The sequence below is a fragment of the Ursus maritimus genome (assembly GCF_017311325.1).
Source record: "Ursus maritimus isolate PB19 chromosome X unlocalized genomic scaffold, ASM1731132v1 scaffold_X1, whole genome shotgun sequence".
Taxonomy (NCBI): Eukaryota; Metazoa; Chordata; class Mammalia; order Carnivora; family Ursidae; genus Ursus; species Ursus maritimus.
The window spans coordinates 120,860,084-120,885,528 of NW_024423319.1; the positions used below are offsets into that span (position 1 = coordinate 120,860,084).

A 25,445-nucleotide genomic window follows, 5' to 3' on the forward strand; every position below is an offset into this window, starting at 1 on the left:
AAGGCAGCAGAGGGTGCAGAACTTGCGGTGTCACACTGCACCAAGAGCAGCATCCGTGAGCCTCGCTGGGTCACGAGCACAGTGAGCTGCCACTACCCACTAGGGACACCGTTCTCGTGATGAAAGGAGGGGGACAAGGGGTTGGGAATGTGGAAGGGTGTGACCATGGCACCTCCTGGCAGCTGGGGGTCACCTGAGGACAACAGTGGGAACAGTGGGGGAGCATGTCACAGCCATGACTGGAGCCCCCTTTGCACATCTCGGACCCCCACAGAGTAGAATCCACTGAGAAGAACTGATGAAGCTGTTTCCAGGAACTGAGGCAACTTTCTAGGTACGTGTCTTCCCTGGATGGAGAGTGACGTAGGATGACCGCCTATCTATGCATGTGTAGACTTAGGATCGCTCATTTTGAGAGTCCCAGGGCGTTGTTCACGAGATAGCATGTTTAGGAGCTGTCTGATAAACACAGCGCACAGACTGACGGACCAGCAGTCATCCTGATAATAGGGTGGGTTTGCACGGTAAGCCGACGGAGATCCCGCTCTTGGCAGCTGGTCTTGGTGCTGGAGATTTTCGCTGCATGCCTCGGTGCTCACACAGAGGCCCAGGCTTTCATCCAGATACCTTAACCGCTCACATCCCACACTGCAGTTCCTAAAACATGTCCAGCTCTGGAGTGAGTTCACCTTTAAAACACATGTGTCTTTCCCCCCCACACCTTACTCTCGTGCTCTGAATGTTCAGTTATTGATGGCACAGATATGTATGATTCCAAGAAAACAGAGTTTTAAACCCAGCATCCCGTCTTGCCACCCAGCTGGACCACGTGTCACCAGGGCCTTGGCAGCCGTGGCAGAACGCTGTCACCTGTAAAGTTGTGGCCGCAGGAAGCCCGCGGGACCGTGTGTAAGACGCGGTGTGCTGGCCTCACCGCAGCTCGCAGACTGGAAAGCCTCCCCTTCATCTCTGTGTTCATGTACACCACTGTGGCAACGCCGGCAGGCATGTCAATAATAAAAATCATGAAAACCCAGTCTAGCTGCCTGGTTGCGGGAACGGCCGTCTCAACCTTGTCTTTCTTCCTCACCCCACAGTGCCTCGTGTTTGAAGACGCTCCCAACGGCGTGGAGGCGGCCCTTGCAGCTGGCATGCAGGTGGTCATGGTTCCAGATAGGAACTTGCACCAACACCTGACGTCCAAGGCCACCCTGGTGCTGGATTCCCTGCAGGACTTCCAGCCCGAGCTGTTCGGTTTGCCGCCCTTCGAGTGAGCGGCCCGCCATGCCTCCCTGGGTGCCACAGCGCCCACTCGGGTGACCCACAGCACCCAGGAAATCACCACGTGAGCGGTCCTTCCAGCCCGTGCGGTCAGCCTCCTATCCCATGTGGGCTCAGCCTACCCTGACTAGTGCTGACAAACCACAACGTCCCAGCTGAGAGAGCGAAACAGACACAGCCCAGAACAGAGACCAAAACACTCATGTGCATAATCATACATTGTATGGGAATGATCATACGGTGTCATTGCATTTGAGGAATCATGTGATAGTCCTGTATGGCAAATACACATACATACACGTTCTTCTGTGTCAGTGCTCGTGCGTGTGTGTATATATGTGTGTGTATTTATACGTACCTAAGCATATACGTATTATATGTAAATTGCTTCCTTTTCCAAGACAAAATTAAATTCAATTTGCATTCATTTCTTTTCCTTTTCAGTTTTTCTAAACCCTGGCTGGAAAATGTAAAATATATGTATATGCTTACATACATGTGTGTATGTATATGTATGTATATGTTATATTTATATACTTCCTGTATGACTTCATTGTTCTAAGTGTTGGTCTTAATGTGCCATAGCAGCTGATAGAAGTGAGAGTGTAACTGCATTTTATTTACAGTCTCAGTGGAAACACCATCTCACGGACGAGCCCTGAGAAATTATTCTCCTTATTAGCAAAATTGACCATCTTTCTCTGCCCTCAAAACCTCTCAGTGGACCTCCACTCAGAGGCCATGTCCTCAGAACGTCTCGGTGGACCTCCACTCAGAGGACATGCCCCCAAAACCTCACAGTGGAACTCCACTCAGAGGCTGTACCCTCAAAACCTTTCGCTGGACCTCTACTCAGAGGCCATGTCCTCAGAATGTCTCGGTGGACCTCCACTCAGAGGACATGCCCCCAAAACCTCACAGTGGAACTCCACTCAGAGGCTATACCCTCAAAACCTTTCGCTGGACCTCCACTCAGAGGCCGTGTCCTCAGAACGTCTTGGTGGACTTCCACTCAGAGGCCCACTCTGAACTGTGCCATGGTAGTTTGTTTTCAGCGTGAAGGTAACTGGCCTGTATCTTACATCTAGGTTCATGTCCACATTTGAGGACGTGGTTTCTACCTCACAAAAAACCATCCACCTCCTCTAAAAAGAGACATTTTTCTAACACAGCCTTTGATGCAAATACAGCTTGAATTCAGAATATATACTTAGTGACCAATAGCCTTATTAGCACATTTCTGGGCTCATTTACCCGACGTCCTTACAATTTGGCAGTGAACCCCTTTTACTACATTGACTCAGCCTGTTGTGGTGGGAACATTGAGAAAGGTATTGAAATATGGGAGAAACACAATCACTGGGTTCACCCTGCCTGCTGATGCGTCACTGATTGTCATGGAGCTAATTTCCAACAGGGAGTGGTAGCAAAGTCATGGTAATGAATGCAAATGTGACCACCGTTGGTCGTCTGTTGATGGTTGCCTCTGGCTGTTGGTCAGTTTTATATCTGTTCAGCAAATGCATTTCAGCGTTATTGATCGTCAGTGTACAGGTCCGTTCTCTCAATTCTCCTTCAAACCGGTTGTAACATCTTACTGGATCCCTCACCAGTTAATTGAATTGAATAAAATCCTTGATGTCAGTTCATGTTATGTATGGGAGTTTGATTTTACCTTCTTTAAAAAAAGTTATCCTTTAACAAATGGAAGACGTAAGTGTAACTCTTTGACCTGTTTTTTTAAAAAGCCAAACACCACTCACACTGTAAAATGGCATTTTTATATTGTGAGGGAAACATTAGTACCTTTGTGTGCAGCAAACAAAAGATCTCTGAAATGATCACTTGTTGAATTTGATATCTCTTTCTTCCAAAATATGTATGTTTTCTAATCCTTAAGCCATTTTGCATGAAGAACACAAAGCGATCTCATGCTTCCCTCAAAGATACAGCTCTATATCAATGTATACTTTCCTCTAGGGTAAATTTAATCTCAAGTACATTGTTCGTTCTTTTGTTGTTACAACCAAGGCCAAACTCTTATTTTTTCGTGCAAAGGAAAATACTGATGTTTGGCCAAGGTACACATGGTCTTTCTTACTCTCCTACATCAGCCTCATTGCCCCAGTGCCTCTTAGTAATGGCATCCCACTAACAACCCATCCGTTTCACAGAGGAATAATAATAATGCCAATTTAGACAATGACTCCTGCTGAGAAGGTTTAAGGAGTCATTGTGCTTTCTTCATGCATTTAAAGTGTGCTCTGTCGGGAACATGCAGGGATTACTGGCTGTTACACGGTGTTGTACCATTTCCCTAGCATTTCACTATCTACTGCACCTCCTTTGGAAGCATCTGATACTGATGACAGCCCCTGAGACGTGATACAGTCTCTTCTTAATTCCTCTTCAGTGAAACATACACAACACTTTTAAGAATGTACTAATGACTACGTATTAGGATTCTTCCACCCAGTACTCCCTTGGTTGGACTTCAGTGAGCTAACAGAGAGAAAGGAGGTCTGGAAGACATCTGCTTTACCCTGGAGAGAATTGCCTTATCAAGACATATGGATCGTTTCTGCTCTGTAAACAGTGGTCCGTGCTTAGCCCCTGAAGTCCCTGTTTCTTTGAATATAATCATTGGTTTGAAGATACTTGGTTTACTAAGGACATTTAGTAATTGAAGACCAGATCTTCAAGACATCTAAAAATATTCTGGTTTCCCGTGAGTTTTTTTAATAGTATCTTGTGAGCATAGCACTTTTATCTCCATTGGCCACAGGATGTATTTACTGGTTGTAACGTTTCATCAGAAAAACTCTTCTGTTAATGCAGAACTGAGTAAGAGACCATCTGAGGGTATTTATCAAGTCTGCAGAAGGGAGGAGGTAGAAACGTGAGACTTGCACCCAGGTCATGGTGTTGCCTAAACTGATTTGATTGCTCATCAAATCAACTAACTTTTTTCTGTGCATCTTTGGACCCAAGTGGTTTTTGAAGGACTAAATAGTTACCTCTGTCTTCCTGGTTCTCCACAGAGCAGCAGGTGTTTTGGAACAAAGTTGTTTTGGAGATTGTCAGACTACGCCATTAGTATTAAGGCATTGTATGAAAGCATTGCCTTTTGTTGACCGAAACCCATGATTGCCAAATTCTACATGTGTTTCTCCAACATTGCGTATGAAATGAGTATTTTATATTAAACTATTTGAAATTATTTACCATAATGTTAATAATATATTTCTCTAGGGCATAAAACTTATAAAGAACTATTTATCCTAATGTTCTCTAGTTTCTTAACAAGCATGAGGCCTTGGAAACATGCCATCAAATACATCAACTTAACAAAACTCCTTGTCACAGGGATGGGGAATTCATATATAATCAAAAGTCACTTAAAATAGCATGTCTTCAAAAGTCACTCTAGGAAAGAGTGGGTATGCATTTGATACTCCAAAGTCTTACTAAATTATGGATAGATATTTAACTAAACAACAGTTATTTTTCTGTAAGTCACATCAATTCTATGGCTGGTGGTGAAAAAGACATTCCATATAAAAATCAGAAACAAAAAAGGAAACCAACTTAAGAGTAAACTTTCATCCTTGTTGTAGAAATCCCAGTCAATGAGTAACAGCATTGAGTGTTTACATTCAAATTATCTCAGTTATTTGTCTAAACATGTCTGTCTCACCACTTTTTAAGGCTGTCTTCACTAGATATTGAATTGTGGTTTGAAATTAATTTCCTCTTACCCTTTAACGATTGTTTGTGTTATCTGACTTTATTGTTTTGATTAAATTACCTACGTTTGAAAGCAATCTGTCTCTTTCCTCCAGCTGCTGCTAAGATTTTGTTCATGGTCTTTGGCCTTCTGAGGAGTGGCTTGCTTTGTTTTGATCTCGTGCGAACTTTGTAGATCTCCCTGAGTCTGTGGCTTGCTTTACATGTCACTGAACTTCTCAGTCATCAGTCAGGCTCGCCTCTTGGGGTCTCTTCCATAAAACCAAAGAGAAAGGATGAAGTCTTGGCAGTGCATGTAATCAGTGAGTCATGCCCAAGCCTGGGTTGTGCCACCAAGGAGAGGGCTCAGGGACTGCACAGCTTGAGTGAGCTGGCAGGACAGGTGAGAAACTAGTGCCACCTGGGCCTCAGGGATAACTTGAAATCAGAGCACACACACCTAAAAACGATTAGAATTCTAACGTAGCCCGGACGCCAGGCACAGCGATACCAGCAGGAGAAGTCAACTACCCAGAGTCAAGTATACCAGTAGTCAGAAATCCAGAGAACCAAGATAGCCAAGATCCAGGGGATCCACAAAAGGCCCAGGGCAGAGCACCAGCAGAGCCCGTGTCCCTAGAGGGAACCTTTCCTTCCTTCACCTCTGCTCACTGGGTGCATGCTCTGTGTCTTCTCTGAAGGCAAGCCCAAGACCCTCGTGGCTCCTGTAGAAAAACGCTTACCTTGAGAAGAAAGGCAAAGAGCCAGATAGTTGCCGAAATATGGAAAACAGTTTTAATTAGGATGAAGTATTCACATATGCAGATCACTTGAAAATTGCAAAACACTCTAAATTTCTGCATAAACCAGGTCGTCTAGCATTTGTTGAGAGTGCTCATCATGAGCTAGGCAATCTTTATTTACGAACGTACATCCTTGCCTTTTGCTTTGCTCTTTTTGTTTCTGTGTGCTCCGAGCGGTGGCTGGGAGTACTCCCAGCTTCCCCCTTCTTACCTCTAAGGGAAACGACACATCGTTAGGTTACGTAACTCAAAAGGCCACTTGGATATGAAGTGATGGGGCTGAGGATCAGGGTCATAAGTAACACTCACTTCACGCTGCAGAAAATGTAGCTGTTCCTGACATAATTATCTTTATCCATAGGGAAAGAAATAAGTTTTCTTTGTAGTTAGAGTAAAAAGGGATATTTGATGTCCTGTGGTCACCCTCCTGGTGTAGACCCAGCCCATACGGGTGCTGCCTGAGAGCAGTGAATCCGCCATTTAAATAGCTATCTACTCACACTGTCTAGGGCCACACAGAACACATGCCTGCCTTAGCTGCAGTAGCAATTTTTATCAAGAAAAATACTTTCTTGAAACAAGTTGATGTCCTCTAATTGGGGAAATATTAAGGTCTTTGGATGCTACCGCTTGTCTATGCATGAGACAGCTCCCTCCTTACTTTGGTCTTTGGTATTCTCAATCTACCTCCAGAAAACCCTGCAGAATGTCATTCTTGAGTGCCCTCTCTTTGCAAGTACTTCTCAGGCCTGTGTGTGATGAGCTGTTTGTTCTCTTCTGATGTTCTTACCCATGCGTAGTCGTGTCGATGAAGCAAGTTATTTGCCAGTTCAACGCCGGAACTGAGTCCACAAAGTTTGCGGGTGTTTCTACCATACTGCAGGGCTCTGAAAGTTATCCCTTCCTCAGACCCCCAGTTCCTCAGAAATGGCAGGAGGTTATTCCTAGGGAGGATGTCATTAAGACCTCGTAAGGATCAAGACTGAGGCTTTTCACCCATCACTCCCCTCCCTTAGACTATTTCTAACACCAGTTCTATTTCTCTACCTTGATTTCTTTCCTCCAAACTGCTATCTGCAAATGGCCCGTCCCACCACTACCACCACCACCTCACCACTTCCAGTGAGAACTCGCCATTAGGAAGATGGAAGTCAGCCTTGGGCCCATTGCCTAAATTGTTCCCAGGGGACCAGTGACGACCCCAGAGACCGGCAGATCAAGTCCTGTGACAGTGCCTGCAGACCCATATGCTGCCTACTCCTTCGTGTTAGCTGTCAACTCTCACCTGCCTTTCTCTGGCCAGAACCTCCTTGAAGGACTAGCTCAACACGTATCCCAAGAGTTCGAGGGGGGGAAAAAAGTGCCGCCCAGTTCCCCTGACTGTTCTGGTTCTCATCTGTGAACGAGATGGATGTGGCCTAGACTCCTCCATGCAACGTGTAATTTAGTATGAGACACAGTAAGGAATCACACACATAAAGGTGCAATTGTAAATTGTCACAAGCACTGCAGAGTGAGAGAACGGGATCTAAGAACAGCAGTGGACACCTAATTTAATTTGGGGCTTGTAGAGTCAAGAAGGAGTGCTCAGTGCCGGGCCAGTTTCTGAACAAGTACAGCAAATGTTGTCCATACAGCCCAGCAGTCCACTCTTAGGTGTCTGCCTGAGAGAAAGGAAAATGTCCGCCTGCACAAAAACTTGTACACAAGTGTTCATAGCATTTTTTGTAACCATCAAAGGAGGAAAGTCCAGAGGCCATCGGAAGAGAAGATCTTGGTAGAAGTTGGCTCTGTGATAAAGTCCCACAAATTCCAATGTTATTGGCACTTTCTACCAACACCCACATGTTGTTCTAATTAGCTTGTATAAAACTATCTTCCTGTGTTTCTAACCAGTTATGTAATTTGGACAAATGATCGATGAAGATCTCAACGGGGTAGTTAGAGTATGCCCAATGAATCAATGGACTCTGTCCATTTTCTAGTGTAACATATGTGCACTTTTAAATATCATTAGCAGGCTTAGCTATGCGTGATGTTGCTGAGAAGAGCCTACAGAGGTGACCCATAGTGGGAAGAAAGAGCTCAAATCGCTTTGCGCTTTATATTATATTAGTATTGATACTGGTTCTGTAGTTTGGCAAGATAAGGCAATATCCCGCTTGGAAGAATCTGCATACCTTTTGGAGAGCCTCGATCTTAATAGATGAGAAGATGCCCAATGAAAACAGGTGGAAGGGAACTGGTGGTGGCATCTAGGAGAAGCCTAAAGAGCATTTCATGAAAGTGAAGGTCAACCTTCCAGTGCTGCTGAGAGACCAAGAAAGATCAGGACGGAGGACAGACATGGGGTTTGGTTATCTGTCCTTGGACACATGGGACAGATGGGAGCCCAGGGGACTGGTGGGAGTTAAGAGCAGACTGCAGAAGAGTCAAGTGAAGCAGAGACCATGAACAGAGACTACAGGGAGCAAAGAAATGGGGCTGTCACTACAGGGCAAGAAGAATCCAGGAGGGGGTCCTTTGTGTTTGTGGGAGTTTGGTGTGGAATCAAAGTCTGAGAGCAGAAAGAGGGGCAGAGCTTCTCAGCTCCAGATGGTGAATATTCTCGTGAAGGAACCTTAGCTTTATCCTTAAAGGTAATGAGGACCCATCAGAGATGCACAGAGTTTCCATTCCTCTTTCAAGAAATGAGGCCTCCAGGAGAGAGGGAAGGAGAGAAGGGGCGAGGAGTCTAGCCTGGTGGAGGTGAGGCACAGAGGAAAGAACTCCCCATGAGTCATACTGGCATTTCCCCCTAAAATCCACTTAATCCCACAAATCCAGCACAGTCCACTAACTAAGATTCTCTCCCATTGCCATGCTCCCTGGTTCTTGAGATGCCACTCATCAGAAGGGATGTGTGTTTACAGCTCCACCGAGGAAGCAGCCACACGCCTGCTTGATTTAAACACCCTCAAAATACTTCCCACCTCCAAATCTCTCTTCCTGCGCGTAAGGGAGCTCATTCCTGCTCTCCAGTGCTCTGCCCTGTACCCAGAATTCCATGCCGACAGTGTCAGACATGTCACTTAATCCCCTTGTGAAAATGCAAATACCCCTAAGAACATGACTCCCCTCTTAACCTCCTTAATCAGATTGCTTCCTCCTCGTTTTTAGCTGAGAACTGCTCGCTAGAGGGGATCAGATGCTGATGCAGGAGTGTGGATAGTGAAGGGCTTTTGAATAGGAAGCTTGGGAGCAGAGAAGTAGGTTTGAGTGGGCACTTCACAGGAGACATTGGAGAAGTTGAGGGTAACAGGAGTCCAGTTAGGAAAGGGGAGAAGAGGGATGCCACAAGGCAGGGCAGGGGCACAGGAAGGGGACGACCGTGGGCATCCACTGTCTCACTAGTGCTAACTCCTGTGATTTAATTGTTGGGTGCAGGAGGTAAGTGTGCACATACGGGCGTGCTGTTGGGAAACTTTGATCTGAGCTGCCCGGGACCTTTCTCGAACATCAGAGGAGCCCAGTAATGTTCTTTGTAGTCTAGTAGTGCATGCCTGCTACCGTTTGCTCAAGCACTTATTTTTCCTGGAAAACTCAGAGCCTGATCTCTTCTTTGAAAACTCAGCAAAGCTCCCACTGTGGGCAGCACAAACACAGCAAGATCAGGTTCTGAGAAGTGCGTACCGTTTTATGGGGATGTGTCCCAGGACAGCATTTCTGTTTGTGCCCAGCCCTGCAGCAGCACCCATTCAGTTCAGCTGGCTTTTCTCAATGGTGGATGTAGATTGCGTCCGGATGTTGTGTCCTAAATTACTTCCTGGAGTGGGCTCCAAGCTCTGGGCTGGCACCGAGGCCCACAGCTGGGGCTCTGAAAATGAGGGTGCTTCCATACTGGACCAGTTTTCCTGGAAAGTACAGATGGGGCCGATTCTGCAGACCAGCGCCCTCAAGTTAGGGTTATTACACAGACAGCAGGCAGTCACTGCCATGAGGTCTCCTCCATGCTGAATGGTCAACCTCATTTGGACAAAATATTAAAATGCGACACGTCTGTGTGATGTTCTTTGCTGTGCCTCAAGCCCTATCCGTACCTGTGTAGTTCAGAGGCAGTGCACTGACAGAAAGAAATCTATAAATACCTTTTAGGATTGGAACGGTTGGTCTTCCCAGTCGTAACCCAAACCAGATGGTGGCCTGGAAGAAAATGTTGAAAAATAAGCATTATTCTGTGCTATTTTCTCCACTTACCAGAGTCAGAATTTTTTGCAGAAGAGTGCCAATATTAGACCCCCAAAGTATACACTTACCCACAGCAGCACCCATAGAGATAAAGTGTTTGTACTTGCCACTGGGTAGTCATTTCCAATCTAACATCATTATGTATATTTTAAGAAAGTCCTGTTAACGAAATAAGCTCATAAATATCAGATTAATTCTCAAATAAGCCTTGGCAATGACTGGCTCAAATTGGCTATCCTTAAAAAAAAAAAAAAAAAAAGACCTTCCTGCATTAGAAAACAGGAACAATCAGAGGAAAGAAAAATATTCATCCCAATGGGATATGGAGCTCCGAGTTAAACACAGGATTTAATTCTCCTGTACGTGTATGATTTTTTTCCCCTAAAGTCACCTTATTTTACTTCAATATGAATCCATTACAATATGAAATTGCTAAGTAACATTAATTTCCACCCAACAACAATGGGATGAATTTTGAGAATTACGTTGGTCTGTTTCTCAGTTTGGGTTATTTTCTATACGCACTGAGCAATGGTAGTGGGAAGAACCCTTTTCCTTTTAAACCTTTCATTTTGTTGAAATACGTCAACTGGTTACAAGCAAGAGGTATCAAAACTCTTATCTTTGGTTAATCCTCTTTCCAAAATCACACGTCCCCTAATTTTAACTCTGTTTAAAAGGTGATCCTAAGCACCGTGAAAATAAGGAGAAACCCCTATGTGTTCACTCTTGGAGGCTCTCAGGATGATTTATTTATTTATTTATTTTTTTTTTAAAGATTTTATTTATTTATTCGACAGAGATAGAGACAGCCAGCGAGAGAGGGAACACAAGCAGGGGGAGTGGGAGAGGAAGAAGCAGGCTCATAGCGGAAGAGCCTGATGTGGGGCTCGATCCCATAACGCCGGGATCACGCCCTGAGCCGAAGGCAGACGCTTAACCGCTGTGCCACCCAGGCGCCCCTCTCAGGATGATTTATATAACAAATCAGAATCCTTCTTCTTGTATTGCCAACATCAGTCATGCACCCCAGATGGATCCTTCCCTGCTATTTCATGTAAATACTGTGCTTCTCTAGGCCAACAGACTTTTTGCACAACAGCGCATGGAGCTCAAACAGGGAAAATGCACTCTATGGGCAAAATCAGAAGGAAATGGAAAAAATACAAATTAAGGTAAAAAGAGGGGAGAATGCATGCTTTGGTACATTTTGATCAAAATAGCTTAGAAAAAAATCGAATGTGGCCATCTCTATATGCAATGTAATTGTTTTGAATTAAAGAGAAAAATTACTATGGCTTATATACTATCTGTCTGATAGAGTTAAAATTGCCCATCAGGTTTGTTCGTATAGCTCTTCATCCTCCCTAATAATATTTTCTGGACTGTCCATAATAGCATCAAGAAGTGCGTCGTTGCTCTCTCCATGTGTTCTGTGCCCTATATCCGTGACTATTTGAACATACGTTGTTGGATATTCTCTTCAAGTCTTCTCTCTCTGGTATTGAATTCATTGGGGAGAAAAGAAGAAGACCGGATTGAAAGAAAGGAGTGACTCTTTCAATTTCAAATGGTTGTATACATATATATCTGTCTTGTTTCTTCGATGAAACCAACCCAAAGCAGCGCAGAGACTAAGAAACAATAAAATGTTATCTTTGATGAAACTGGAGATCCCCTAGAGCCCTGATCACAGGACGCGCTGAATGATGGGCCAAGCACACGCAAGGCTGTGCTTATATAGATGAATTAACAAATATTCTAGCAAACGAATGGTGTTTTAACTTTTGGAAAGAATTCAGTGGAAATTGAGGGAGAAAATCTAGGAATGTAAGGTTTGTCTTGTCAGACATGTTCCAGACAGTGGAGCAGAAATTCGTTGACAATGACAGAGGACACCAAGAGAAGATGTCTTTTTCTTCATGACTCAGAGTTATCTAAAGTGGGCAGCACCCATTGAAAGGAAAAGCAACGATTCCTTGCTTACAAGAGTCAGGTCAACGTTTTTGGAAGGCTTCTTACATCATGCTTCAGTCATGGCATAGGACAGGAGGTAGGGGTAGTTAGTAAGAAAAAAAATCAGGAGGCAGTCTTAGCCCAGAGCAGACTGTGTGTTTGGGTTTGGCAAAGGGGCAAGAAATCAGGAGGTGTCACAGAGCCTTGCAGCTACTAAACTGTAGGGAAGATAATCTCAAGGAGCAACACCCACACTCAAACATTCAGTGTGACCCCAGATAACTTGCTGTCAGGCTGGAAAAGGTTTATCCACTGGGCGCGTGCAGTTAAGAAAACCCCCAGGGACACAGCCTGGAATGTAAGCTGCCCATCATTATCACTCCTTCTTCTGTCCATGCCCCCAGATTTTGCTCACATACCGCATCCATATAGACATCTCCTCCTTCCAACATGAGAAACAATACTGTTTCTAGGTAAAAGGTAAAAATACCTTTTTAGGTGGCAGCCAGCCAGGGGCTATTAAAAAGATGCTGGGGTGCCTGCGTGGTTCAGTCGGTTAAGCATCTACCTTCAGCACAGGTCATGATCCCAGGGTCCTGGGATTGAGCCCCACATCAGGCTCCCTGCTCAGCGGGGAGCCTGCTTCTCCCTCTGCCTCTGCCCCTTCACTCTCCACTTGGTTGTCTCTCACTCTGCTCTCTCTCTCTCTCAAATAAATAAATAATCTTAAAAAAAAAAAAAGATGCAAGGAAAAACAAAAGAACGGGGTAAGATCGATGAAGACATATACCAGAAAGACTCTACCACACAGCAGCCAAAACTGCGAGCAGGGAGATGTGCAGGAAATCAAACCAGTAAAAGAAAATGTTGTTTCTCTGAAACGAGAATTTAAAGAAGAGATATATAGCCTTAAGGAAAAACTGATAAGACATTACATGGGAGTGCAAAGGAAGGAGGCAGAGCCTCAGAAATGAATGAGAATGAAAAGTGAGTAGAAGAGAGACAGAGGCACAGAGAAAGAAAGACACAGAGACAGAGATAGACACAGAGACAGAAAGAGATAGAAGACATGGAACATCAATAAAGCTGGTACCCTGCCAAGATCGAGCATGACTGCAACAGGAAAAGGATTCAAATATACGATTGAAGGTAAAGTTTCTGGAATACACGGAAATTTGAATCTGCAAGAAAAAAAAAAAAACGCACAGTGAAACGCAAGGCTGTGCTTATATAGATGAATTAACAAATATTCTAGCAAACTAATGGTGTTTTAACTTTTGGAAAGAACTCAGTGGAAATTCAAGGAGAAAATCTAGGAATGTAAGATTTGTCTTGTCAGACATGAAGTACTTAGAAGACAGTGGAACAATACGTAAAAAATCCTCGAAGGAAGACTATTAGCTCCAAACACCTGACCGAAGCCACCTGTAAGTTTTAAAGGACACCACTGTGTCCAAACACACACCCATTCGGGGAGTGTATGTTTCTGAAGGAAACAGGCAGAGACAGAGGTCGAATCCTCACCAGCCAAGAGCAGCAGTGTGAAAAATTCCCTGCAAACGTAAAGGATGCGCTTGAGTGTAGAACCATGGGGAAGCCTGGGCAAATGATGGTCACGGAGGGGAAAATGAATGCCAGCAACTATGGCGATATGGCAAGAATAATGTAACTAACAAAAAAAGAAAAAAAAAGTCATTCCAACAAGTGCAGTTGGAAGTGAAAACAAGATGTACTCAAAGTGAGATGCTGGTTTTTCTCATAATTGCAGGCGCTCAATAGACATTGTTTTAAAACTCACGTCAAACAAACAACAAAATATATATATACATATTTAAGTGGATACAGATAATCAGCAGAACTAAAAGGAGACTAACATTCTATCAATTTATTTATTATTTATTATTTATTTTTTAGAGAGAGAGTGCTAACTCATGTATGTGAGTGTGGTGAGGGAAGGGCAGGAGAGGGAGAGAGAGAGAGAGAATCTTAAGCAGACTCCATTCCCTGTGTGGAGCCTAACGAGGGGCTCCATCTCACGACCCTAAGGTCATGACCTGTGCCAAAAATCAGGAGTCACATGCTTAATCGACTGAGCCACCCAGGCACCCCTATTCTTCCAAAAATTGAAAGAAAATCCAGTAGTTCAAATATACACCATGCTTATTCACTTTATAAAACTAATTGCATAAGGACTAATGACACCAGTAAAACCAATTTTTGGAGACTCTGCATTACCTCAAAATAAGAATAGTAATGTATGTATATTATACATTCTTGAGCGAACATAAGGATGATTATGTTTCAGTAGATTTTATTCTAATACCGTGAACATCACCATATTCCTTCTGCCACAAAGAGTTTGGTCCTTACTTGGTTGGCAAGGAAGAACCTGTCAAGGGTTTTTGGCTGCTAATGGGTAAAATCCAATTATTACAAAGATTAGTTTGCGTAGAAACCCTGTCTGTCTGGAAACCGAATAACTCTGACTCCACTCTTCATCCTGCCTCCTGAGCCTAAGTTAAAAGTTCTGGTTAAGTGACGTAAGCTCTCTTGGAAAAGCCCTGGGATATCTACGGCACAGTGACCAAAGTGTCATCTGTAAATGGGAGTAAGCATTTCTGAGCATCCGTTCATTGCCACTGAAGATCCAGGGACACAATAGGTTGGGCAGGAAGGCCATAAAGGGCTGAGAATTTTTTTTTTAAATGAATGAACTTTATATTTTTTTAATTTCAGAAAAATTTTAGTGTAGTTAACAATACAGTGTTATGTTAGCTTCGGGTGTATAATGTAGTGATTCAGTGATTCTGTATATGACTCAGTGCCCATTATGATAAATGCCACTCCATAATCGCCTTCACCTATTCCCCCCATGCCTCCACCCCCCTGCCCCCCGGTGACCATCAGTGTGTCCTCTAGAGTTAAGAATCTGGTTTCCATTTGTCTCTTTTTTTCTTTGTTCATTTGTTTTGTTTCTTAAATTCCTCATATGAGTGAAGTCATGGTATTTGTCTTTCCCTGGCTGATTTATTTCCCTTCGTATCATACACTCTCAATCCATTCATGTTGTTGTATACGGCAAGATATCATTCTTTTCTATCACTGAGTAATAATTGGTTGTGAATATACATCACTCCTTCTTTATTCATTCCTCTATTGATGAACACTTGGGCTGCTTCCATATCTTGGCTGTTGTCAATAATGCTGCTATAAACATCTGGGTGCATATGTCTTCTCAAATTAGTGTTTTTGTATTCTTTGTGTAATTAACCCAGTACTGGAATCGCTGGATCATATGGTAATTCTATTTTTAACTTTTTGAGGAACCTCCATACTGTTCTCCACAGTGGCTATACCAGTTTGCATTCCCACCAACAGTACATGAGGGTTCCTTTTCTCCACATCTTCTCCAACAGTTGTCATCTCTTGTGATTTTGATTTTAGCCATTCTCACAGGTATGACGTGATATCTCATTGTGGTTTTGATTTGCATTTTCCTGATGATCAGTGATATTGAGCATCTTCTCATGTACCTATTGGCCAACTGTGTATCTTTTTTGGAGAAATACATGTTTGTGTCTTCTGCCTTTTTTTTTTTTTTTGCTCATTTTAATTGGATTATTTTTGGGTTTGTTGTTGTTGTTGTTGTTGTTCAGTTGTGTAAATTCTTTATGTATCTTGTGTACTAATCCTCTGTTGGATATGTCATTTGCAGATATCATCTCCCATTCAGTAGGTTGTTCTTTAGTTTTGTTGGTTGTTTCCTTTGCTGTGCAAAACCTTTTTATTTTGAGTTTATCTTTGTGCATGGTGTAAGAAAGTGGTCCAGTTTCATTCTTTTGAATATAGCTGTCCACTTTTCCCAACTCCATTTCTTGAAGAGACTGTCTTTTTCCCATTGTGTATTTTTTCCTCCTTTATGATAGATTAATTGGCCGTCTAATCATGCATTTATTTCTGGGCTCTCTATTTTGTTCCATTGATCTATGTGTCTGTTTTTGTGCCAGCACCATACTGTTTGGATTGCAACAGCTTTGCAGTATATCTTGAAATCTGGGATTGTGTTACTTCTAGTTTTGTTTTTCAAATTGCTTTGGCTACTTGGTTTTTTTTTGTGGTTCCATACAAATTTTAGAATTATTTCTTCTAGTTCTGTGAAAATGTTGGCGTTTTGAGAAGGATTGCACCAACTCTGTAGATCACTTTGGGTAATATGGACATTTTAACAATATTTGTTCTTCCAATCATGGGCTTGGAATATCTTTCCATTTGTTTGTGTTGCCTTCAATTTCTTTCATCGGTGTTTTATAATTTTTATTTCCCTTTCTGCTACTTTAATTAGTTAATGTATGGAAATTACAGACTTTTTTTTTTTTTTGAGAGAGAGAGAGAATGAGGAGGGGAGGGGCAAAGGGAGAGGGAGAGAGAGAGAATCTCAAGCCCACTCCCCACAGAGCATGGAGCCCAATGTGGGACTTGATCTCATAACCCTGAGATCATGACTCGAGCTGAAATCAAGAGTCCAATACTTAACCAACTGCACCACCCAGGCACCCCACTCTCCTGTATGTCTGTATATTGATTTTGTATCCCAAGACTTAGTGAATTCATTTCTCAGTTGTAGCAGTTTTTTGGTGGAGTCTTTAGGGTTTTCTATATATATTGTCATGTCATCTGCAAGTAGTGAAAGTTTTACTTCTTCCTTACCAATTTGGATGCCTTTTATTTCTTTCTCTTATTTAGTTGCTGTGGGTACGATGTGGTGAGAGTGGACATCCTTGTCCTGTTCCTGATCTTGGGGGAAAAGCTCTCAATTCTTCACCATTGATGATGATATTAGCTGTGGGTTTTTCATCTATTGGCATTTACTATGTTGAGGCATATTTCCTCTAAACCTACTTTCTTGAGGGTTTTTATCATGAATGCATGTTATATTTTGTCAAAGGTTTTTTCTGCATCTATGAAATGATCATATGGTTTTTACCTTTCTCTTCTTGATGTGATGTATCACACTGATTAGTTCATGAGTACTGAACCACACTTGCATCCTGGGAATAAATCCCAGTTGATTGTGGTGAATTATTTTTTTTTAATGTATTGTTGGATTTAATGTATTGTTGGAACAGAATATTGCTTATATTATGTTCAGGATTTTCACATCTATGTTCATCCAAGATATTGGCCTGTAGTTCTCTTTTTCTATAGTGTCTTTATCTGCTTTTGGTATTAGGGTAATGCTGCCCTCATAGGATAAATTTAGAAGCTTTTCTTCCTGTTCTATTTTTTGGAATAGTTTGAGAAGAATAAGTATTAACTCTTCTTTAAATGGTTGGTAGAATTCACCTGTGAAGCCATCTGGTCCTGAACTTATTTTTGTTGGGATTTTTTGATGACTGATTCGATCTTACTGCTGATAATCAGTCTGTTCAAACTTTCTATTTCTCCTTCTTTCAGCTTTGGTAAGTTACATGTTTTTAGGAATTTTTAGGAATTTCTTCTAGATAATCCCATTTGTTGGCATATAATTTTTCATAATATGCTCTTATAATCCTTTGTATTTTTGTGGTGTTGGTTGTTTTTTCTCCTCTTTCATTTCTAATTTTGTTTGAGTTCTCCCTCTCTCTCCATCTCTCCCCATCTCTCCCTCCATCTCTCTCAGACTATGAAGTTGCATCAGTTCTGCTTATCTTTTCAAAGAACTGGTTCTTGGTTTCATTTATCTGTTCTGTTGCTTTTCTAGTTTCTGTTTCATTTATTTCTACTCTAATCTTTATTACCTCCTTCCTTCTAATGTTTTGGGGCTTTGTTTGTTCTCCTTTTTCTAGCTCCTTTTGCTGTAAGGTCAGGTTATTAGGTTGTTTATTTGAGTTTTGGGGGGGGGGTTGGGTTTTTTGGTTTTGTTTTTGTTTTGCTTCTTGAGGTAGGCCTGTATTGCTATAATATTTCCTCTTAGAATAGCTTTTGCTTCATTCCAAAGATTTTTGGACCATTGCTTTTTCATTTTCATTTATATGCCTGTATTTTTTATTTCCTCTTGGATTTCTTGGCTGACCAATTCATTGTTTAGTAACATGTTATTTAACTTCCATGTATTTGTGTTTTTTCCAGATTTTTCTTGTGGCTGATTTCTAGTTTCATAGCATTGTTTGAAAAAGATACATGATAAGACTTCAATCTTTTTGAGTTTTTTGAGGCTTATTTGTGCTTATTATGTGATCTGTTTCAGAGAATGCTCCATGTACACTTGAAAAGAATGTGTATGCCACTGTTTTTGGATGGACTGTTCTCAATATATCTGTTAGGTCCATCTGATCCAGTGTGGCATTCAAAACCAGTGTTTCCTTGTTCATTTTCTGTGTGGATGATCTATTCATTGATGTCAGTGGGGGTGTTAACATCCCCTACTATTATTATATTACTATCAATTTCTTCCTTTATGTTTGTTAATAGCTGCTTTATGTATTTGGGTGCTCCCATGCTGGGCACATAAATATTTACAATTGTTATATCTTATTGTTGGATTGTTTCCTTAATGATTATGTAGTGTTAATGGACTTGATAATTTTTTTTAGAAGTTTTAGGTTTATAGAAAACATAACTGGAAGTACGGAAAGCCTCATATATGTCCACCCTCCCAGTTTCCCCTCTTGTTAACATCTTGTGTTAGTTTGGTGCCAATGTTACAATCTATGTGGCAGTATTTTTACATTATGATGAACTAAGCCCGTAGTTTATATTAGGGCTCACTGTTGGTATTGTACATTCTTTGGATTTTGACAAATGTATAGTGAATGTGTCTACCATTGTAGTATCATATGGAATAGTTTCACTGCCCTAAAAATCCAGTGTCCCATCTATTCATCCATCCCTCCCAGTTAACCCCTGGTAACTGCAGTTTTTTATTGGTTGGTTGGTTGGTTGGTTGTTGTGTTTTGTTTTTCACTCTCTTTATCATTTTGCCTTTTTCAAAATGTCATAGAGTTGGGATGGCACAGTGTGTAGCCTTTTCAGATTGGCTTCTTTCACTTGGCAATATGCTTTTAAGGTTCTGTGGCTTTTTAGAACAAAATAAGATTAAATTTTTAGAACAAAATAGGATTAAATTAAATTTAGAACAAATTAGGATTAAAGACTGAGAACAATCAGGAATTATATGTTACCTTAAATTGGGGTCACTTGATTTTTTTAACATTTGCGTTAAAGCACTTGCCTTTAAGCAATATTGATGAATGTTGATTTATTTATATTTAATGCCAGCCTCATTTGACACGTGCATTGTGGCGTTTCAAACATATTTTCATGCATTCATGCAAGATCATCTGTTATAAAGCCCTTGCTTGAAAGGAATTTACCACTTCTTTTTCAATTTTATTGCAAATAGTAGGTCATACATCCATAAGTTTTTATCTGAAGAAGGGAAATATATATATGCTAATGATTTTTGATGACTAATCAAAAGCGTGGTGGTGTATTGAAAGGCTTTATACACTGTATTTTATGTGCATTAATATTCATGCTTTTATTTTCAATATATTTAATTGTGACATTAATCTGAATGGTTTCCAGTTTGAGTTTACATTGTCTTAAGGAGCTTTACGTCCCTTAATTGAAAGTATTAAATGCTCAAGGAACAAAAATACTATCTTCTTGGAGTTGAAATACTTGTGCCCATAAACATCACCTATTCAAATCCATCAAGATATTCATTAAATTTTGGTATCAACGCTCCCTAATCAGAAAAAATATTTGTTCCAATGAAATTAAAATACCCTCTGTAATGACAGAGAATTAGAGCTAACATTGTTTAAAAAAAGAAGAAGAAGAAGAAGGAAAACAAAGAAAGAAAGAAAGAAAGAAAGAAAGAAAGAAAGAAAGAAAGAAAGAAAAACCCAGCTGGGAGTTGCAGGTTTTCACGAGCTGCAGAGTCAGCCCATTGGATGCGAGCTGCTTTGTTTTCTGTTTCACAGCCCTACGTCCAGAAATTTGACTTTGAAGATTAAAAACAAGGGCAGGGGGATCATGGACCAGTACTGTAATTTTTGTAGTTTTGCATATGTGTGTGTATATGTGTATACATTTGTTTATTTGCATGAACTGAAACTATAGGAAATAGCCACATGGCTTTAGAACCGTAATTGGACCCAAATCTCTAAGAAATGTATGTCTACGTAGTCTGTGCTAGAAATGACACTGTTTTCTCCTTTGAATACCTTTTCTAGAAACAGTTGCATGACAATGATCTCTTCAGGGTACTACTGAAAAATCTCCAAATAGAAATTCAAACTTTTCATGCACAAAAGTGTTAAACAGGTGAATCTGGAAAATGTTTTCATGTTGCTAAGTGGCTTGATATCACCACTCATATTGGTTGGGGTGGTTCAACTTCACGTACATGGTACCTGACTCCACCTGGCCAAAACAATACTGACATGTACTATTGAAGGAATAGAGAGATCAGAAGTGGAGCTGGCTTCCTGCTTGGTTGCTTTAGTACTTTTAGTACTGAGCTTAGTTGCTCAGTACTGTTCTAAGGATGCAGGGTGGTCCTTTTTCGACTGTGCCCTCACAGATTGGGCTTCCTGTAAAGGTTAGGCTCTAATGGTCTTCAGATGGCTGAGGCAGCAGCAGAGCACACTGTTTCCTTGTTCCCTCCAGGAGGAGAAAAGGGGAACATTGGGTCTTTTCATCAGTCTGATTGACTCAAGTGAAGACATGTGGCCCTCTGTGCCTGGAATACAGCTGTGGGTCCAGGGATATGCACAGATCGGCCTTCAGTCACCTGGATACTACCCAGGAGTTCAAGATGAATCCAGTCACTGTTGAGTCTCGTTGGCTACTTGTGGGAATGAGGAAGCTTTGAACAACTGGCGTTCTGATCAGAAGCAGGAAGAGGGGATGGGAGCATGGGTATTGACTAGGCAGTTTCCACCTCCTGCTCTCCCGTACAAAGGATGCACCGCAGACTGATCTGACGTCATGGTCACTCTAGTCCTTGTCCTCACTGGGCTGCCCAGTGCCATATTGCTTGTTTGGAATGGTGTATGGAACATCAGATGTATACCTGATTGCGTTGGCTTGACCACCATACCTCTCATGAACAGTGAGAAGTGCAGCTGTGGAGGCCCTGCTAGTGTTACAGGTCAAAACCCAAAAATGACCAGATGCCATCCCTCCCTGGTGCCACCAACCACAGCTGGCCCGTGCTTCCCTGTAGGGGATTTAGGAGACATTCAGCCATAGGTACTCACCCTGCTGCCACCCCAGGAAGCAAGAGGGAAACTGAGTGAGAACAAGGAGGAGTCAAGAGGTCACAGGATAAATGAGAGAAGTGAATTCCAACATTTGTCCCTGCTCATCTACAGCCTCCAACTCCACAAGTCAGACGGCTTTACAAATGTTGAGGCAGCCCTGCTGTCTACGCATACGCTGCACTGAAAAGGATCAATGTGGTTTCTACCCCGCTCACAACTCACAACCCATGGCTCTTATACTCACTGCTTCTTGTCTTAGTTCCCCATCTATGACTCACATAATGCCAACTTTTCGGCACCCGCAAAAGAGATATAAAGATTACATGGAAATGCATAACCATTCCGGTCCAATTATCTTAAAGCCATGGCAGCACATCATCTTGAACGCAATGCAGACTTTCATCCTGTCAGGCTCATTTTATTAAAATCTTTTTAAAAATATTTTATTTATTTATTTGAGAGACACAGAGAGAGCATGAGCATGAGCAGGGAGAGGGGCAGAGGGAGAAGCCTGCTCCCCACACAGGGCTCGATCCCTGGACCCTGGGATCATGACCTGAGCTGAAGGCAGATGCTTAACCGACCGAGCCACTCAGGCACCGCGAGCCCATTTTAGAAGAACAATTACTTGGTTTAACGTTGTAGAAGATGTTACTTGCCAGTTGGGAGGCTGTTAACTCCCCACCTGACTCAAACATAGTCAACTGAGAGTCACAACTATATAAAAAGCTATTTTTCTCTAACATTGATAGGGAAAAGAACATTTTCATGAGAAATTCCAACATGGTTTGTCTAGATCAAAACTGCAAGTAGAAGAGAACTGGAAACATTTTCTGTACTGTGTAAAAATTGGGGGTGTTCAGCATACCCCTGTGCTTCGCTTCTCCCTACCACCCCCATAGCCCATGCTGCCATCCAATTTCCCCCTTCTAGTCCCACCCCCACGAATGACACACACATAGCCAGCTGACCTTTGTTTGCTCCCATCCTTACTGACAAGGTCCTGCATTGGCAGCACCAAGTTTTGTGCTTGGAGTAGAGTAGAGAACATCTCAACAGGGTCACATCACTAATTTTCTAAGAGTGAGGAGAAAACAGGTGGAAGGGTGGTTGATAGCTTCATGTATTTGGGGCAACACCTCTCCTAAGCAATGGGCAGAAGATGAGTTGAAATCTGTGTTCTAGCTGCCATATGGCACCATATACATGCAAGGCAGTGATTTAGTTCCCCACCCTGCTATTTTGTGCCTGGGAGGCAGCCACTATCCTGAGACTTCCCCATTACTTTATATTGTGTCTTTTCCATTCATCATTTTTCACATGTCCCTAACCTCACAACAACATTATGGAACAGCCACTAAAAATATGTTGAAATGGACCGAATTGTGCCCCCTCCCAAGGTTCATATGTTGACGTTCTACACTGCACGACGTCAGAATGGGACTGTATTTGGAGACAGGGTCTTTAAACTGGTGATGAAGGTAAACTGAGGTCATTAGGGAGGGCTCTAATCCAGTCCTCATAAGAAGAGAAGATTAGGACGGAGACACACTTACAGAGGGTGCACATAAGGACACGGGGAGAATACGGCGTCTACACTCCAAGGAAAGAGTCCTCAGGAGAAACCAGCCCCGCCGACACCGGGATCTTGGACTTCCAGCCTCCAGGACTGTGACAAATAAATCTGTTGTTGAAGCTGCCCTGTGCGTGCCACTTTGTTATGGCCGCTTAAGCAGACTAATACGGATACTTATGGAAGTGTTTCGGTCATGGCAAATCTGTAAGTGGAAGTGTCCCTTCTTGCCCATTTCATTTGGTTGCTGGCAGCAGCCGAGTGGCATTCGGTCCTGTGACTATAGAACTAAGCACTGTTAACTACCTTGTTGCCAGTTTCCTCCAGCAAAGTGTATTTCTCTAGTACCATTCTTCCTGTCTTCCTGCACTGACCCATACCTTTCCCCTTGCATCTCTGCATAGACTAGCTGTTCAGTGTCGCCTGCCCTGACTCCATTGTCTTGCCCCTGGGTAAATTGAAACGTCTCATTGTTGTGATTAGTCAGAGCAATTTGACAAGAGCGTAAAAAAGCCAGATTTTTTTTTTTTTTTTAACAATCATATATGGTACCTTGCCAATAATGTGAATCTTCTTGTCTCTGTTGAGGTGTCTTTGCTTAGTAACACACGTTTATGGATTTCACCTTGGATCAAAAGTGAGCTATATATCCTCCTCCTTCAAAAGATATATGTAATCCTTCCACTTTGGAAATGAAGTGTGAAGAAGTTCTCTTAGGATAGATGGGCTCAGAGAAATCAGCAAAAATATTAGACGACACCTGCATATGTGGTTGTTTCTGCAGTGAAGGTTTATTCAATTGATGGCAGGCAGCATTTGAGAGAACTTTTGAAACTGGCATTGTTAGATGTTGGCTCATGGCCACAGTTGCATCCCAGTGAAGCAAGGTCAGGTGGGAGACCTGCTAGGAACCAATGATGTGGGTGCAGGGCTGGCATGGGAGGATGAGCTGAAGCAAGTCTAGTGGGATGTTTTTGGCATGAGAATCTTTGCAAGTTAAACACAGCATGTCACACTAATGCATGGTTGGGGCAACATGGATACCTGAGGGAATGCAGGAAGGGGTTTCCAGAAAACCAATGAAAACATGAATTCAGTCTCCAGCTGGTAAACATTGGCAAGATAATCAGCTTTTCTGAGGAAAGGCTGAATAGTTTAGGTATCAAAATCCCAGTTGTGTAAATAAAGTTATAGATCAGAGCTCAGTCCTAGAGGAGAGAGACTCTCAGGTTTCCATGTTGGGCACATTAGGGTTTCCCAACCTGGGCCTTAGTGACCTTTGGACAAGATCATTTTTTATTGCATGGTGGGGACGGGGGACTGTCTTGTGCATGTTGGGATGTTGGGCAGTATCCTTGGCCTCTACCTGCCATATGCCAGTTGCACTCATCCCCAGTTGTGGAGACCAAAAATGTATCTAGATGTTTCCAAATGTCCCCCAAAGTGGGAGTGGGAGAATACATCATCCACAATGAAGTGGGTGCCATGCAGAATCTCAGCACTGCGGGCAAGACCGGGGAAAGTGAATTTGTGTTGTGTCCAATTCCCAAATGTCATGGTGGAGCTGGATTTCTGACACACTGTATTAGAAGGATTTGAGACCAAGCTTTGGGGGAAAGAACTGAATGACCAATTAATGATGTGCAAGTGAAACAAAGGATAAGAAGATGATAGTACTTCTGCTGCTCTCTGTTTGTCCCTCCAGGACCCTGACAGGTCAGGGAAGGGATGCTTTGACTCTCTAGGCCTCAGATCATGGGTCTGCTTTCCAACAGGACTTAACCCCTTTTCCTGTAAACAGGGGACACTGAGCGTACTGATTTTTCCCTTTCATTATGCTGGTATGGCCTGGGCAGGCTGGGGCCATCAGAAGGTCTAACTGGACAGAAAAAATACACACAGTCCAAAAGGTTATGTAACATAGATCCCCAATTCAATACAAGAATAAGCAATCTGTTCTCTAAGATCCTAAAGACTTAAGGGGGAGACTGACACACACTAGTTCACAACTTCAGCAGAAACATCTGCTCAGTGAGTTGTGCCTGGTCTACCCTCCCTTTCACATTTGACTACATGATATGGCCCCCATCATGCATACTGATATCTGATGATGTAAAACAATTAAGCAAAAGCATCTATTTGCTTACCTAAAAATATCTGAAGTTTTTATACTCAGAAGTGCTAAATCAATTTTCAAAGTTGACATTGTATATTTATCACTTATGCCTAATGGTCTTTCTATGATGAATTGATGTAAGTGCTATGCACTGGAGAATTAGCACAAATTACCTTTTTAAATAAGGGGAAGGCTGAAATGACAAGCTTGCTTTCCCTGGGGTTTAAAGATGGAGTTCTCTCTTAGAAGAGAGCATTTTGAAGTTGGAAAACCTCTGAAAGCTTGGGGTTAATCCCAACTGCAAGACACCCATTCACAAGGAGTTAAGGATCAGGAAAATCAGGCCCACATGGATAAAGTGATGTGTCCACAGCTTCACAGCAGGGAATTTTCACTATATCCCCATGATGGTAACCCTTTGCTGCCTTCCACAATCACTTTTCATGCATCTGAATTTTATACATCAAACTCAGTCTGGCAGAACCTTGGCGTACCTTTACAATCTCTGAACA

General features: G+C 42.3%; 1 protein-coding gene across 6 annotated transcripts in view; it reads left to right on the plus strand.

Moving 5' to 3' along the window:
- LOC103666313 (pseudouridine 5'-phosphatase) overlaps window positions 1-25,445 on the plus strand; it is a 420,096-nt gene that overhangs the window by 87,437 nt on the left and 307,214 nt on the right. Inside the window, exon 5 of one of the 6 annotated variants that reach the window (XR_005835930.1) lies at window positions 1,098-1,234. The exons of 4 other annotated variants lie outside the window; for them this stretch is intronic. Coding sequence is in view for 1 of the 2 variants with exons in the window: in XM_040634722.1 (XP_040490656.1) it covers window positions 1,098-1,274 (177 nt within the window). In the remaining variant the exon portion in view is untranslated. Of the gene's footprint in view, window positions 1-1,097; window positions 2,926-25,445 lie in introns of those variants that run through there. One more of the 6 variants, XM_040634722.1, reaches the window with a different exon arrangement.